This window comes from Meriones unguiculatus, chromosome 8 (assembly GCF_030254825.1).
Source record: "Meriones unguiculatus strain TT.TT164.6M chromosome 8, Bangor_MerUng_6.1, whole genome shotgun sequence".
Lineage (NCBI taxonomy): Eukaryota > Metazoa > Chordata > Mammalia > Rodentia > Muridae > Meriones > Meriones unguiculatus.
The window spans coordinates 93,482,459-93,499,267 of record NC_083356.1 but is presented as its reverse complement, the minus strand read 5'-3'; the positions used below and the strand labels follow the sequence as shown (position 1 = coordinate 93,499,267).

At 42.1% G+C, this 16,809-nt stretch overlaps 1 protein-coding gene across 7 annotated transcripts in view; it reads right to left on the bottom strand.

The window, feature by feature from the left end:
* The window catches only part of Fmnl2 (formin like 2), a 289,369-nt gene that overhangs the window by 214,102 nt on the left and 58,458 nt on the right, over positions 1 to 16,809 (bottom strand). Inside the window, exon 1 of one of the 7 annotated variants that reach the window (XM_060390168.1) lies at positions 11,156 to 11,179. The exons of the other annotated variants lie outside the window; for them this stretch is intronic. Coding sequence (XP_060246151.1) covers positions 11,156 to 11,164 — 9 coding nt within the window. The 5' untranslated portion in view covers positions 11,165 to 11,179. Of the gene's footprint in view, positions 1 to 11,155; positions 11,180 to 16,809 lie in introns of those variants that run through there. 7 annotated transcript variants of the gene reach the window in all.

The window sequence follows — 16,809 nt, the reverse complement described above, 5'->3', positions numbered from 1 at the left end:
AAAAGAAACCGAAACAAAACTTCCATTTGGTGCAGAGAAGCTGTAGAAATGAAAACAGGAAGGAAAGCTGATGGAGGAAACTGCCAGGCTTAACATCTTCTACGCAACTTTCCCCATTTGTCAATATTGGAATGGCTGCTACCAAACGGCTGCTGACTGACTCAAAAAGTAGTTGATATCAGACTAGTCCTGGGCATTCTTTTCTTCCCTGGATTTTCCTACATTAGCAAACATGTCTCAGTATCAGGGGCCCTGAAGAAAAGAAAGTATCAGGGAGAATCTAAAATTACAATCAACTCAACAGAACACTGGCAACAATTTTGTTCCACATTTTTAAAAATAATGTATTTATGAAGGAGAAGAAGAAAAAAAAACATAAGAAAAGGCAGAATCAGAAAATAGTCTACTCTAAAGGGCACTCAAAGCAGACTCCTATGAGAGCTACATGATTTCCTATCTGCCCTTTCCCTCCACTGTCCTCTACCCTGGGCAGAAGTCTGTCTTTCTGCATTCTTCTTGTGCCTTATTAAGCTTATAGATAACAATACAGAAGGACGGCTTTCACCAGTCTCCAAATGCCACCTGCCCAAATATCCAACACATGAGATGAAAATCAGCTTTACTTATGTAGTCCAGAGGAGCTTTTCCTTTTTCCTTTTCATTATATTGGGATCCAAACCCCAACTCACATCCCCAAGTCCCTAGAACACAGACTTTAATGAGTGATTACACAATAAAGGCAATGTTCAGTCAGCAGTCCACTGCTGATTCCCATAGAATACAAGATCTATGGGAGAGGAAACTGAACCAAAATAAGAATGTGACCTAGCATTTGTCTTCCAAGTGACAATTGGAGTCTTTTTATGATCATAATGTGGATCACCTCCTTCATATTAAAAAACAAACAAACAAAAAAACAAAAAAACACCACTCTAGGACTAACACAGACCCCTGTCACTGAAATATTGACTGGAAATTAGCCATCATACCTCCCCTGGAAGCTGAAAGACCAGAGTACAACAAAGGGCATCTGATATCCCAAATAAAGAGGTGCCATGTGGGGCTAGAAAGATAGCTCATTGCTTAAGTTCACTGTTTGCTATTGTAGAGAACCAAGTTCAATCCCCAGAACCAACATGGAGGCTCACAACTATCTGTTACTCCAGTCATAGGGGATCCAGTGTTCTCCAAAAATAATGGTAATAATAATAAATAATTAAGGCACATCTCAGCATCTCATGAATCTGGCCACAAGACAGTCACTGACGTTAAATGCTCTTATCAAAGTGTGGAAATTTTCTGTAAGAGGAAGTTGGAGATGGAGACAGATGACACAGGCCCAAGTCGAAGAAAGTAAACAAATGACCAGGCCTTTTGCCCAAAGCAGCCATGTTCATTTAACAATGAGGACATGTTCTGATATCTTACACAACTTTCTTTTTATGCCAACATCATAGAGGGTACTTACACAAACCTCAATAGCCCAGGTCAATCACTGGGCATGGCCTCTTAAGGTCAAGAGACTGGTAAACACATGCTATATGAAGTTCCCACCAGCTAACCACAAGCTGTTTGCCATGAAAGGGGTTTTGATTTTGTGAGGGTTTTTGTTGTTGCTGTTGTTTGTCTGTTTTGGTAGAAGCACACCCTAATAATAAAACGTACAATGACAACACACAGACTAAGAACACAGTCCTTCATTCTCATTATCACCATTATATACTTACTACACACGGTTGCTTGTACTGTATTTTTACCTAACAGACAGCACAGTTTTTCATCAGCATCACTGTGAAGAAGATGCCTTAGAGCCCAAGTAGACGTAGATTTTTTTCAACTCAGTTATCTGTCATATATGTGTTCCGTTGACGTGCAGAGCATAGCTGACTAAGCTAGACAGTGCTGTGATCCTAAAAGAGTCAGCTGGCTCTGTACCTAGCCAGAAGTGGGTTAAAGTCCTCTTAGGTAATGGGAGAGTGTTTTAGAATCCACTTCGCATGCCACCTTGCCTCTTAGGAGAGTATTGTCAAGGAAACGTCTACATAATGAGCAAAGATGGCCTATGGATAGATTTTTAAGAAAAGTGATAGGCCTCTTGTTGTTAGAGAACACCTGCTTCTCTTTCTAGGGCATTTCTGGTGGTATATACTCCATTAACATATATTCCCCAAATACAACAACCCACTCCTATCTCTTCAGGCTTTTGGTAGGAGGTATAATTTTACTTCCACCCCTTAGAAGGTCTCTCTTTTCAACTCTTGTGTGTTGTTTTTTTTTTTTTGTTTGTTTGTTTGTTTGTTTCCCAAGACAGGAGTTTCTCTGTGTAGCCTTGGAATTTGCTCTGTAGATGAGACTGGCCTGGAACTCACAGAGATCCACCTGCCTCTGTTGGGATTAAAGGTGCGCACCACCACACCCAAGTTTTGTCTGTTCTTTTTTAAGACAAGTTCTCACATAGTCTAGAGGTTGGTTGGCCTCACAAGGCTGCCCTTAGACTTCTGATCCTCCCGTGTCCATTTACCATAGTGCTGGGACTACAGGCATGTACCACACCTTGTTTTAAGCAGTGCTGAGGATTGAACTCAGGGCTTCATGTATGTTAAGACAAGCAACCTTCTGACTTAGCTAAATCCCCAGCCCAACTATTATCTGTTTCAACTAATTTCCCTCAGAGCATAATGTTACAGCTGACCCTTCTGCTAGGAAATATTTGCTGGGAGCAAGATGGGAGGAAAAAGCAAATGGTTCTTTCACAGTACAGTGCTAAGTAAACCAGAGACCAGGTGGTTTGCTCTTCTTTAACCAAAGGTAAGCAACAGTCACTCCCACTACATTTAGTGTCTTCAGCGAAAGATAAAGGGGGAATATTTCTAGCCAATGAGACTTAGTAGGGTTCCCACAACTAACCCTGGAGCAGTCAACAGGATTATTATGTGCGCACGCGCACACACACACACCATATTGCACAATATTAAAATATGAAGAGAGTATTAACCTAGAAAGTAATTCATGAGAGAACTCACTTTTTCACTACAAGTATAAGCTTACATGAAGTGAACAAATAAACATTGCTCATCCTGAAACTGGTGAGTTCCATCTACAGTACCCTCAAGTGAAGTCTCAGAAGCCACTATTATCACCAGCACACTACTGTTTCCACACCCCTCCATCCTGAAGGTAAGTCCTGAAAAATTAGAACTCTTCTTTCCCAAGTTAGGTAATTGAAACCCAAACCCCCTGTTACCAATGCTAAGCAGAAAACCTTGAAATACTAACTCTTCTTCACCTTTTCTGAGTAAGGGTTGGCCACAAAAAGTTAAAGCCCTCATTCATTCCAAACATCACATTTTTTAATAAAAAATTTATAAAACTCACCAGCCAAGAAGACTGACCACCCTTGCTGAACACATCACATGTCTTTTTTATCCAGTCACACTTCTAAATACCTATCCGTGTTTTAAGAAAAAAAAAAAAAAAAAGAGTATCAGGCCACCAAGATAGCTCATTAAGTAAATACAGTTGCTGCCAAACCTGATGACCTAAATTTGAGCCTTGGGGCCTCCATGATGGGAGGAAAGAACTGAATCCTGAAAGATGTCCTCTGACTGCCACACATATACCATGGGACATGTATGTCCACACACGTACATACACAGATGATAGTAAGATGTCACAAAGATAGATAGATGGATGGATGGACAGACAGACAGAGAGGATAGATACACAGATAAATAAAACATAAAAAAGATATTCACCCTAGGATTTGAAAGTCTTCATTCTGAAGACTCCCCTGTCAAGGAACACTCTAGCCAAATACATGTCTACTGTTTTTCTCTTGCAACCTGACCTTTGTTATGGGGTGTCAACTGTTATCCTTCGTAGTGACCAGAAAACGGATTACCCCCTTTCTATGCCTAAAAATCCGAAAGTCATAGTCCAGACATTGAGGAATACAGGGAAGAAATAAGGTCAGTGAGGTTGGGACCCTCACCTGATCTACCACTAAAGTAGCCAAATTACCTTGCATCCTTCCAAGGTCTGGTACTCTTGCACGTGGTCATGTCAGGGAATCTGGGGCCTTGCCACAATCTCTTTCAGAATAACACACCTACTCATGATGAGATCTACCAACTCCCTGATGTTCTGAATTTGATCAGAAAATAAAAAAAAAAAAAATTGGTCCTTCCCCAGAGAGGACTTGTCCATCAGGGATCGTCGCTGTGATGTCATGAAAGGCAACTATTCATTAGCTGCATGCAAGGGCAATGTGACTTTGGGATGGGAAGGCCTAGGCTCCACTCAGAATGAGCACTGCTAAGATGCGATGCTCATGTATTGTACAGAGGTTTGGCACCAAAGCCTTGTACTCAACTAGAAAACACTGGAAATGACAGCTGTTTGTTAGAGGCCAAAACATGAAATGGGCACTGACCAGAGACTATTGGCTGAACTCATGGAGTGCATGAGCAGAGCCCATTGTTTATTCTTGTTATCCTCACGCTGCCTCTACAAAATTAGCCCTTCCTATTCATCCAGTCCCAGTTCACACAGGTAGTCACTTACCATGATACTATGACTTCTGTACCTTGGAAACTTTTCTTCTGACTCAGCTTTTCCTTATCTCAGTAACTGTGACTTCAACTAAAAGGTATGATTTTATGTCATGGTTTCAAAGCCCAGTCTCCACTTCTAAGCAGCAGGACCCTGGACAAGTTAGTTGCCCCTTTAAGCTGCTATTTGAAAACAGTTCTTCTAGAAAGTAGATATGAAAAATCCTACATGGCGTTCTCATTAAAATAACCTCAGCATCAATCAGTTCCCAATCATTGCATAGTTAGACTGTTAAGCAGCTCCTCAGGTACCCAGATTCAATCCAGCAGCCGCATTGACATGAGCTTCATCTACTACACTCAATTGTATTGTACATCGAACTGTAAGTACATTCCACTCCACCAGTGACTTTTTCCACAATTTTTATCACATCCCTTATATAACGAGGGTTTTAGGGCAAAAGTCACAAAGTTTCAGCTCCTTTGTCAATTAAAGATATAAATGATGGAAAGCAGAGGAGATTTGAGCCCCCAAGCTTGTCTTACTAGATAACAGCGGGAGTTAGGTTTAAAAAGAAGAATTGGGGCCATGGGCAAAACATACTCAAGGTGTGGGCCTGGTCCTGCATTGTGGCCCAATAAATTGCTTATCTTGAAAGGACCAATTTGTTTTCTAGAAGATGTTTCCTTTTGCGTCAAGGTGCTGCCTCCAGTAGTTATTTTTAGTTGTTTTTATGGGGGGGGGAGGGGTCGTCTGTCCTGCCCTGCTTTACTCTTAAAATCTCAGGTGATTGGACTCATCTGTGTGCCTTCAGCCTTGAACAAGGATGACACAGATTATGTACATAGACACTATTTGAGTGATTCACATGCTGATGAAGAGTCATGGAATCCAACCCAAAAGACAGCAGACAGACACAAATGAAGACCAGCAAGCCAGCCATTCATGCGTTTAGCTACCCCGTGGGTTCAAGTGGGGAGCCAATGCTTCTCGGCAGATTGTTATGTACGTCTTGTGCTTTACCCTGTCTGAATGCTCACGCCCCTCTCCTAACCTCTTTCTGAAAGTTCTAAAAAGGTTCTAACATCAGCAGAGAGCAAAGTCCATGATTTTACTATCTATGTCTTCACCCCAAAAAACAATGTTATCAAAAATTAAGGAACAAGCAACGTTTCCTAATCATTTTTACACTAAAGGCAGTTTTGGTGGCTGCCATTTCCCTAAGCCCTCAAAATTTTAAAAGCATCGTACAACTCAGCCAGGGGTGGGAAGACGCCAGCTAGCCCAATTTCCTTACAGCAATGTAGTACCTTGTTTTACAGGTGAGGTAAGGGGCAGGGCACAAGAAGAAAAGCACAGTGCAGCTCTTCCTTAAAGGCTTTTAACTCATGACTTCCAAAGCTTGAAAAGGCGTTTCTGAAGTCAACTCCCATTCCTTCATCCCTCTTAACCACTAATTGTCTGTCATTGTCTTTAAGCATCTGCACAGGGTTAGTTTTGGAAATCAACACACAGGGAGTGTACACTTCAACCAGATCTTCAGTCAGACCACTCAAGAAAAACACACAATAACAACTGAACACATAATTGCTGAATTTCACTTAATTTAAAAAAAAAGAAAGAAAAATGATAAAATGTTAAGCTAGCAGCCTGACAACTAACAAAAAACTTCAGAAATTCTCACCTCAGTTCTCATACTCCTCAGGCTTGAAACTCATACATGATGTATGATCCAATTGCCAACATTTGCTGGCTCACTCTCCCTAAGAGGACTACAGCAAAACGCAAAGGCAACCTTAGGCGATGATAAAGAACGAAAGGCAGAATCACCTTATTTAAAGAAAGAAGTAGTAGCAGTAATCCAGGGCTTAGGAGATGGCTCACTGAGAAAAGTGCTTCTTCTGCACCAGCCTTAACCTGAATTTGTATCCCCACCAACAGTGGAAATGCAAAGCAGCGTTGCTGACTGTGATCTCAGCCCTTGGGGTGGGAATGTAGAGACATGCAGATCCCTGGCACTCTCTACCCAGCCAGCCCAACAACGCTGTGAGCGTTGGGATCAGTGAGGAACCTCATTTCAGACAGTGACATAGGAGCACATCTGATGTTCACCTCTGATCTCTATGTATGCTTAGACACAGAGGTGTACACCTGCATAGACATGTACACACCACACACACAGACACACACACAGCAGCCACATACTTAACACAACTACTCAGAATCTGTTAACTGTAAACAGAGTTACAACCAGGATTCTTTCATTTTTCTTTTTTCTTTCTTTCTTTTCTTTTTCCAAGACAGAGTTTCTTTGTGTAGCCTTGACTGTCCTGGACTTACTCTGTAGACCAGGCTGTCCTCCAACTCACAGAGATCCGCCTGCCTCTGCCTCCCTGAGTGCTGGGATTACAGGCATGTGCCACTGCACCGGCTAATTCTTTTAATTTTCTTTTAATTTATTTATTCACTTTACATCCAGATCATAGACCCAATTCCTTCTCTCCTCCTGGTCTCTCCCTCCCACTCTCTTCTACCTATGCCCCCCTTCTCCTCAGAAATGGGGAGCTCCCCCAACCCACCCCGGCACATCAAGTCACATCAGGAATGAGCTCATCCTCATCCACTGTGGGGGGGGGCAATACAACCCCATTAGGGGGACGTGATCAAAAGCAGGCAACAGAGTCCGTGTCATAGACAGCACCCGCTCTACTTACTAGGCAACCCACAGAACAGCAAACTGTCCATCAGTTACATATGAGTAGGGGGGCCTAAGTCAGATCCATGCATGCTCTTTGGATGGTGCTTCCATCTCTGTGTGCCCCCATGGGACTAGGTTAGTTGACTCTGTTGCTCTTCTTGTGGCATTCTTGACCTCTCCTGGTCCTTCTACCCTTCCCCCAACTCTTTCACAGGACTCCCCGAGCTCCTCCTAATGTTTGGCTGTGAGTCTCAGCATCTGGGTGAGTCTCAGCTGCTGGATGAGGCCTCTCAGAGGACAGTTATGCTCCTGTCTGAACACAGCGGAGTATTGCATCCTAAGAACGATACTCGTCCACTGCCCAGAGAAACTCAAACCCATGTTCCTCCCACCCTGCAAACTCCATATAGCACTAAAGGAAAGCTGAGTGCTTCATTAACCCAATTACTTAGCTAACTCCCACACTGTTACAAACCAACTACTCAGTCCCCTAAATCTTTTGAGCACATCAGCAAGGCTTCAAATAGTCTGTTCATCATTTCCAGTTTCTCTCCTGCTCTTGAGTGCCTATGTGTGCCAGAGGCTGCATACTGTGACATGGTTGCTTTGATAAGAAAGACTACTTCTCTCAGAAAGTTGAAAGGAAGGGAAAATGAAGGTTTGGTTCTGAGGAAGAAAAAGCAAATGGGCTCACAAATATAGGCAGCATATTTGAAAGGAAGCTGTTTCACAGCAAATCTCAAATCACTCTTCTGTAAATGAAGCATTTCTTATTGTGGGAAGAGCAATGTAGCAACATGAGCTCTAGAGCCAGAGGACAGCTCAGAAGCAGAATGTGAAAATCAGAACCTAAGAAGTGAAAGTGGGCCATGGAGGAACAGAGACTGGCATGTGTACAGAGACTGCCAAATGTCTTCAACCACAGTTTAAAGACAACGACAAAATGAAAATGCATACCATCTCTTTTATCCCCTTCCTTTGGGTGTGCCTAGCCTCCCCGTCTTTTCATCCCTAGCATTAACACCTATTTAAAACCTCAGAATGCTCACAATTCCACAAGAAAAGCTTATTCTATGCCTCTCCATCCTAGGACAAAGTAGCTTACTTTGAGAATTGAGAGGGTTTCTTCTTTGAAAAACAAAGCATCAGTGTAGAAAGGAAGAAATTAAATTATTTAATGTTGAAATTAATGGATAAGGAGCTCTATTCACTGTACACATTCTGTGTCACAGTGTAGAAAACATGCAAAATATATTCACTGAAATAAGAAAACAAAATTTCAGAGCCTAGCTGGCTAAGTATACTCTTATTCACCTGTTATTCCTTACTTGGAAGGTGAAAGCAGTAGGAGTGTTCAAAGTCATTCATCCTTGTCTACCCACAGCTCAAGGCCAATCTGGGCTGTAAGTCCCAGAAAGAAGGGAGGGAGGGAGGGAGGGAGGGAGGGAGGGAGGGAGGGAGGGAGGGAGGAAGGAAGGAAGGAAGGAAGGAAGGAAGGAAGGAAGGAAGGAAGGAAAAGTTAGGTGGTTGGAAAGATGGCTCAGCAGTTAACAGTATAATTGGCTTTTATAGACAACCTGTGTTCAATTCCAATTACCCACATTATGGCTATTAACTATCTATAGCACTACTCTCAGGGAATCCAATAACTTCTTCTGGCCTCCAGGAGTACCAAACACATGGCACAAGCATTCATGCCAGCAAAACACCCATATACATAATTTTTTTTTGGGGGGGGAAGGGGGTTAATCCACTCTTCCAAGTAATATTCCAAAAAATAAGACTTGCTAAAACTCTTTTCGTAAATACTTTTATTCTTTAAGAATTTTATACAATGTATTTGGATCATATTCATACACACACCCCTATCCCTCCAGACCCACGCCTTATCAATGCACATCCCACACACCACTTTTTTCAATAACACGTGGGACCATCTGCTGAGCATGATTAACCTACCAAAGGCTATACCATTGAAAAGAAAATGATTCTTCCTCCCCCAGAAGCCATCAAATTATCAATAGTCCCTCAATGGTGCGGATTCCTGAGCTCCTCCCACCTCCATGTTAGAATGGTGACTGAAAAGGTCTTCCGTAGACTCACATTTTTATTTGAAAGTTTAGTTCCCAGTTGGTGGACTGTTTAGGAAGGATTAGGAGGTCTTATAGGAGGATGTATAACATTGCGGGTGGGCGCCTCTGAGTTTTCAAAAACCCACACCAAGCCTGGTCTCACTCTCTTTCTGTCTACAACTTGGGGATCAGATGTCCTCATCACACCTACTTGTCTGCTACCACACTTTCCATGGTGATGATCATGGACTAAACCTCTGAAACTCTAAAGCAAGCCCCCAATTAAATGTTTTCTTGTTTAAGCTGTCTTGGTCATGGTTGTCTCTTCACAGCAATATAACAGCACCTAAGACACTAACCTAGGCTGGTGTGGAACTTACAAAAATCAGCCTGCTTCTGCCTCCCAAGCACTGGCATTAAAGATGTGAGTCATCACCTCTAGCTTCCAAAAATCTTTCTGAATAGTAAATTGCAACAGTCTGTCCTACACTTCTGAAGAATTCCTATTCTGCTACGTTTCCTAGGCTTCTGGTTGGCAACACAATGCCGTGTACTCTTTATGCGAAACACTTTACTAAAAATCTCAGTGAGATTCTAGAACAATAGGAACTGCTGGGCAGTCAGCTGAAGTGCTCTAAAGTCTCCTACAGCATGATGTCAATGACATCAAACTCAGAATCCCAGCACTTGACCCTGAGCCATCATGATTATCACTGAGCAGCAGCCAATGCTAATCAGCTCCTCTTTATCTTGAGCTGTTTCCAGAGCACCGCAGCTCCTCTCCAAGCGCCTCCCATACCTAAAGCCTCAATCTCTTTGCATACACAGTGGTCATAGGAAGAACCAACAGAAGTCACAAGAGGGACTGGGATAGAGCTCACACAGAACAATTACTTAGAATATGTAAGGCCCTGAGTTCAATTATCAACCCACTCTGCCCCCACCAAAGAGAGAGAGGAAGGAAAAGAGGAAGAAAGAAAAAGAGGAGGTAAAGAAAAAGGAAGAGGAGGAGGGGGATGAGGAGGGGGAGGAGGGGGAGGGGGAAGAGGAGGAGGAGGAGGAGGAGGAGGAGGAGGAGGAGGAGGAGGAGGAGGAGGAGGAGGAGGAGGAGAAGAAGAAGAAGAAGAAGAAGAAGAAGAAGAAGAAGAAGAAGAAGAAGAAGAAGAAGAAGAAGAAGAAGAAGAAGAAGAAGAAGAAGAAAGAAGGTATTATTACTTAAGGAAACCTGTGTTGAAATAATGCTGGGTTTGGGGTTTTTCCACAGAGGTAAGCTTTATATTTTCCAAAGCAAACAGTTTTTTCTCTGGAAAAAGAACAGGATGTTGGAGATGAGTCATTTTGTTGACATTCTAGGTATGGTCAGTTGGAGGACAGGAACCAGGTCAGCTTCCTAGAGAGGACAGATGAAATGTCACTCCGGAAAAGTTCCGAGTGGGGAATGTACTGAATGTCAGAGCACTTCTGCTGCCCAAGCCCATCCTACTCTAGTCCTGTTTAATGATGACACCCAGCCTCATTTTGGAAAAATGGTGAAGACAACTTATTCCTATTAAAACAGCTTCCCAATTAAAAGAGAAAGATAATCAATAATTTACAGCCTCAGTGTCTCTTCCCAGGCACATATGCTTTTTCCTCAACAAAGTTAAAAAATAAACTAAAAGTATATATTCCACGTCTACATCTGCTGTAGAACAGCAGCCACTGACAGCACCCTAAACTATCGTCCCCAGTGTAAGGCTCCATGCTACCTTGGCTTGTTTAATGCCACCATCTCATTTCCATTAAGGATATTGCTACAGAAATCTGTGCAGACAATTATGTCTAAATCTCTTACCTGAATCATGATTCTGGAAGGTTCCAAACATGTATCCACTCATTCATTTATCCCCACTGGCAATCTAACACTAAAAAAAAAAAAATCCTTACTAAGTAATGGAGATTGTTTAAGCACAAATGGCATAATGGCCAAAACTTCTATTACCTAGGCTGTTTTCTATTTGTGCTTGGCTTGGTGTTCCCCTCCCGTGCTTGGTTCTCAGTTATCTGATACAATGCAAGCAAATATGTGATTCAAGCTAATTAGAAAACAAAATGTTTAGGAAAGGAAATTCTTGTCTATCGATATGCATTTAAATAGGCTGACAATAGATTTTATCAAGAAATTCAGTGCATATTCAGCTACATAGCCCTTCGTAGTTCTTTGTGGTTAATAGTAGGGACCATAAATTTAAATGTATCGGTAGCCACCTCAGTCCTCCAAACACTAGTTCTGCTTCAGGGTCCAGACACTGAGCATGGATTAATAAGCAACTTGGACATAAAGCTATTTACAACTGTTAGCTAAATACTTCTGGTATATTCATATATTCTAGTTAGGATTATCATTACTGCAATGAAACTCCATGACCAAAAACAAGCTGGGGAAGAAAAGGTTTATTTGGCTTACCCTTTCATATCACTGATTATCATCAAAAGATGTCAGGAAAGAAATCTAAACAAGGCGGGAACCTGGAGGCAGGAGCTGATACAGAGGCCATGGAGGGGTGCTGCTTACTGGCTTGCTCTCCATGATTTGCTCAGCTTTCTCTCTTTTAGAACTCAGGACTATCTGCCCAGGTATGGTACCACCAAAATAGGCCCTCCCCCATCAATCACTAATTAAGAATATGCCATATAGTCTTGCCTTCAGTCAAAGTTATGGTTTTAGTTGTTGTTGTTGGCGGGGAGGTCAGGAATCCTACAGTCCAATCTTACGGAGGCATTTTTTCCCCCAGAGACAGGGTTTCTCTGTTTAGCCCTGGAGTTCCTGGACTCACTTTGTAGACCAGGCTGACCTAACTCACAGGGATCCACCTGCTTCTGCCTCCCTGAGTGCTGGGAATTAAAAGCATGTGCCACCACACCAGCCTTTGGAGGAATTTTTTTAATTTTATTTTTAATTACACTTTATTTACTTTATATCCCCCCCTCTAGTTCCCTCCCTCCTCCCCTCCGAATCCCTCCCTTCCTACCCCTTCTCCGCACATGCCCCTCCCCAAGTCCACTGGTAGGGAGGGTTTCTTTTTCTTCCTTCTGATCCTAGTCTGTTAGGTCACATCAGGACTGGCTGCATTGTCTTCCTCTGTGGCCTGGTAAGGCTGCTCCCCCCTCAGGGGGAGGTGATCAAAGAGCAGGCCAATCAGTTCATGTCAGAGACAGTCCCTGTTCCCATTACTATGGAACCCACTTGGACACTGAACCCAAGAAACAAGTTAGGAGCCTCCCACAGAGGGCCTCTGAAAGGCTCTGCCCTGCAGACTATCAAAGCAGATGTTGAGACTTATGGCCAAACTTTGGGCAGAATGCAGGGAATCTTATGAAAGAAGTGGGAAATAGTAAGATCTAGAGAGGACAGGAGGTCCACAAGGAGAGCAACAGAACCAAAAAATTTGAACACAGGGGTCTTTCCTGAGATTCATACTCCAACCAAGTACCATGCATGGAGATAACCTAGAACCCCTGCACAGATGTAGCCCATGGAGGCATTTTCTTAATTGAGGTTCCCTCTTCTCAGATGACTTTAGCTTGTGTCAAGGTGATAAAGCTATCCAGAACATCATATAAGAGACAACTTATTTCTACAGCAAGGAAACTATGGATTATGAAGTTAAAACCCAAACCTTAGCCTTTGAGTCACTACTCCCATTAAGATAGAATGTTAAAAGGGCACAGAAGGCACCTCCTACAGTGATAAAATAATTTGATGCTGAAAAAAACAAAATCTTCGTAACAGACATGCCATCAATGAGACATAGAGCCAAGTAAACAGTTCTTAGTGGCCAAAGCCACAACAATCTGACCAAAGAAAAATAGTAAACTATAGTACAAAATAAACACCCATGAGCCCACAAAGACATAAATTATTAGTGGGAGGGAAGGGAGACAGAGTCTGTTCAGCCCAGGATGACCTTGGATTCACAAGATAGCTGAAAATGACCCTGAACTTCTTATCCTCCCATGTCCTTCTCCTGGTACTAAGATTATGGGTGTGCCACCACAGCAATGTAATAAATACTTGAATGGGGAAAAAGACAAATGGCCCATGCAGGAGAATTCCAAGTAAGCTACCCAGCTTCTTCACGCTTACGGGGGTGAGGCAAATATCCAGTCACCAAGGGTGGGGCTGCACAAAGACTTTCTCAAAGAGTACAGCACGCAAGGGAAGGAAAACTGTTTATTCTTTTATTTTTTATTTCTTAATTCTAGTGGAAAAACCTGTCGATCATGACTTCTCACAAGTGACAAGTTCATAGCCTGTACTTTAGGGGATGTGAGGGAAGCAGCACTTGACCTCCCAGACTGTCCTCAAAGCCTGCCACTTTACTCTAATCACCAGAGAAAAATCTAACAGATCCCAGTGGAGAGACAAACTACAAATACCTGACAGAACTCCTAACAAAAGGAAAATTCACACACACACAAAAGGGAGAGATTACTACACTCAAACCAGCACAGAATACAGAACAAGCAAACACAATGCGGCATCACTGATGGAATCCAGGAACAAAAAGGGCATCAAGTAAAACTGAGGGAGCATGAACAAAGTACACACTTACTAATGGTGACATAACTTCCTGTGACAAATGAATGACACTAAAGTGCTAGTAAGATAGTGAGTGTGTGATATCTATCCTAATATCTAATAGAGTTTATTAAAGAAAATAAAAATTAAGAGTCAAAAGGGAGTAGCTGTATACCAGGACTGCAGTGAATAACAGATTCAAATTCCCCTTGGTGACAGCTATCTATCTGAGCACCCACTACCCCATCCTTGTCAACTAGGAAGTCTCGAAAGTAAGTCAGCTGGACTGCTATTTTTTTGCTCTGTTAAAAGCTAGACCACTCTCAGTAGAGTCCAGATTTTATTCTATGGACAAACATTTTGGAGACTCTTCATGAAGATGAAAGGAAGTCTACAGTCTGCATTTGCAGGGTTACAAAATAAAATTAATTAATTAATTAATTAATCCAAAAAGCCTGCCTGGCCTGCTGAGGGAAAAAGAATCTCAGGCAGGCTCAACTCCATCCCCCTCCCCACCCTCTAGCTTAAAAGGCCTCCCTCCACCTACCACTCCTCCTTTTGTTTCACTACTATTTTTAAATGGGAGTAAGTCTTTGCACGCACATGGGCTTTTAAAGGATTAAACACAATGCTGAACTACTTCCATATAGTCCTACTTTTCCCTTTGCACCGCTTTCCAATCAATTTCTTAAGACCTATGAATAAAGAATTAGGCAAAGATGATAACAACTGATTATTTGCCAAGCACCTGCCAGAAAGCAACTTAGGGTTCAAAGCGGAAGAGGGCACCTGAAAACCATACCTCACAAAGAAAAGCCTCAACCTGCATCAATATTCTCCCTCTGCTCACCTAGCAAGCACACCAATCCATGGCAATCTTCAGAATAAAGCTTTCAGATGGAAACATGAATGCTGCTGACACAGCGCTGAACTTGTTCTTTGATATCTTGCAAAGATGTAGGCTAAGGCTTTTTGCCTTGGAGTGCTGCTCCTCCTTCCCCTCTCAAGATCAAAGAAGAGAAATTCCTCAAGAATAAATGAGAGCCAGAATTTCAATTCAATTCAAACAGCTCATGAGCAACTAACTCTTCAGGTGAAAGGCAGTATGCTAGGTGTGCAAAAACACTTGGACTGTGTGCTCCCTAATGGTAATCCTTTTGAAAGACTGGGATGTTTAATGTAGAGAGGATATGCATCTATTTTTTTTTATTTTTATCATTTTTAAATCATGTGTATTTGTTGTGCAAATGTGGGTATGTACACAGGAGTACTGGTGCCACAAAGGCCAGAAAAGGGTGGCTCATATCCTATAGAGCTGAAGTTACAGACAGCTGCAAGCCACCCAACATGGGGGAAGGGAGACTCAAATACAGATCCTCTGTTAACACAATACCTACTCAACTCCTGAATGTCTCTTCAGCATACATGCACACGTATGTATGTGCATGTGCATGTACACAGTAAAATATACATACTTTTCAATCAACGGTTCTTCTAAAAACCCTTGAAGCATTGTTCAGGTACTTCTGTAAGACAATGTTTATGAAACGGGCAAATGCTTCTAATTTCTGAAGCTGAGGTCGCTTCCCACCCCACCCCACCCCACCCCACCCCACTTCTCTCCACTACCCATACTGTAGTCACATCACAAGCCTGCTGGGATTTAACTGAAAGGTTTGCAAGTCCATGCTTCCTCCAGCACATTTCAACATCTTGTCACCCCTAACTTTGAAAACAAAAAAGTCAGAAAATGCTATGGCCCAATGTAATATCAACCCTTTTGTTGCTACTGCCCCCTAATTCTTCTCTAGGTAAAGCCTGGGGAATTAAGTACAAAATTACAATCCCTAAACAATAGTCTCAATTATGAGACACACACACACAAAACGATATTAAACAATGCACAGAGATTTTTGGATTGTCACAACAGAAAGGGAAAGAGTGGTATCCAAAGCTACTCACTAGCACCCATTACAGAATGCCCAAGGATGCCACTAGCACCCATTACAAGGATGTCATCTACACATCCTGCAACTCACAGGACATTCCCTGTATCATCAGCTACCTGGCTTAACTTAATGCCAACACAGACTTAAGGCTAAGAAATGCATTCTAAAGCTATAAAGAAACCCTGAAAACTGCATAAGATAACAACAGGTAGTCAGCAAGTCAACAGACTCCTCCTCCATCCTCCTCAAAGCAAAGTGACTGCTCCTCCCTGCCCTTGAAACATTAAGTTGATCCAGGAGGCCTTCCCCAAATTGGCGGTCTACAAGGCCATTCTTTATTTCCTGATCCTCTTTCAAGTGCTATTTGTCACTCATCTTTTATTTCTTTCTGAATTTGGAAAGATCTTATATATAGCTCTCAAAATATCAGCCAAATATTTAGTTTGGTTAAAAAAAAAATTACAATTACTGAAGTATATCAGAAAGAAAGGAGCACTCCCTGAGAATCTACTAACTGTATTTAACAATAGAAAGACCACTCAATGTGGGGAATTTCTAACTCTCCCATTGCTTTGAAATAGATTATATTCCTATTTTATAGATGAGGAACTAAGAATTTTGCCTTAGGTTATATAGCCTGAGTAAACTCAAGAACCCTGTTCCTCTACTTAGCTTACTTCTGCAATTGGGGGGTCTTCTTCATGAGACATCAAGGTAACCAGGAGGCTACCACAATGAGTTAATAAATTCACCACGTTACCACGTTTCTTTTTTTTTCTTTAATATTTTTAAGCCAATGCTAATGCTAGCTCTTAGAGACGAGCCACCAAGAAATGAGTATTGTACGCACTTCTTTTTTTCTTTGTATGAAACCACATATTGAGCCTAAGGACCTTGTGCATTCTAGGCAAAGCACTCTCCCACTCAGCTCTATCCCCAGCTCTGCCCTTTCATGTTTTTTGCTTTTTTTTTTTTTCC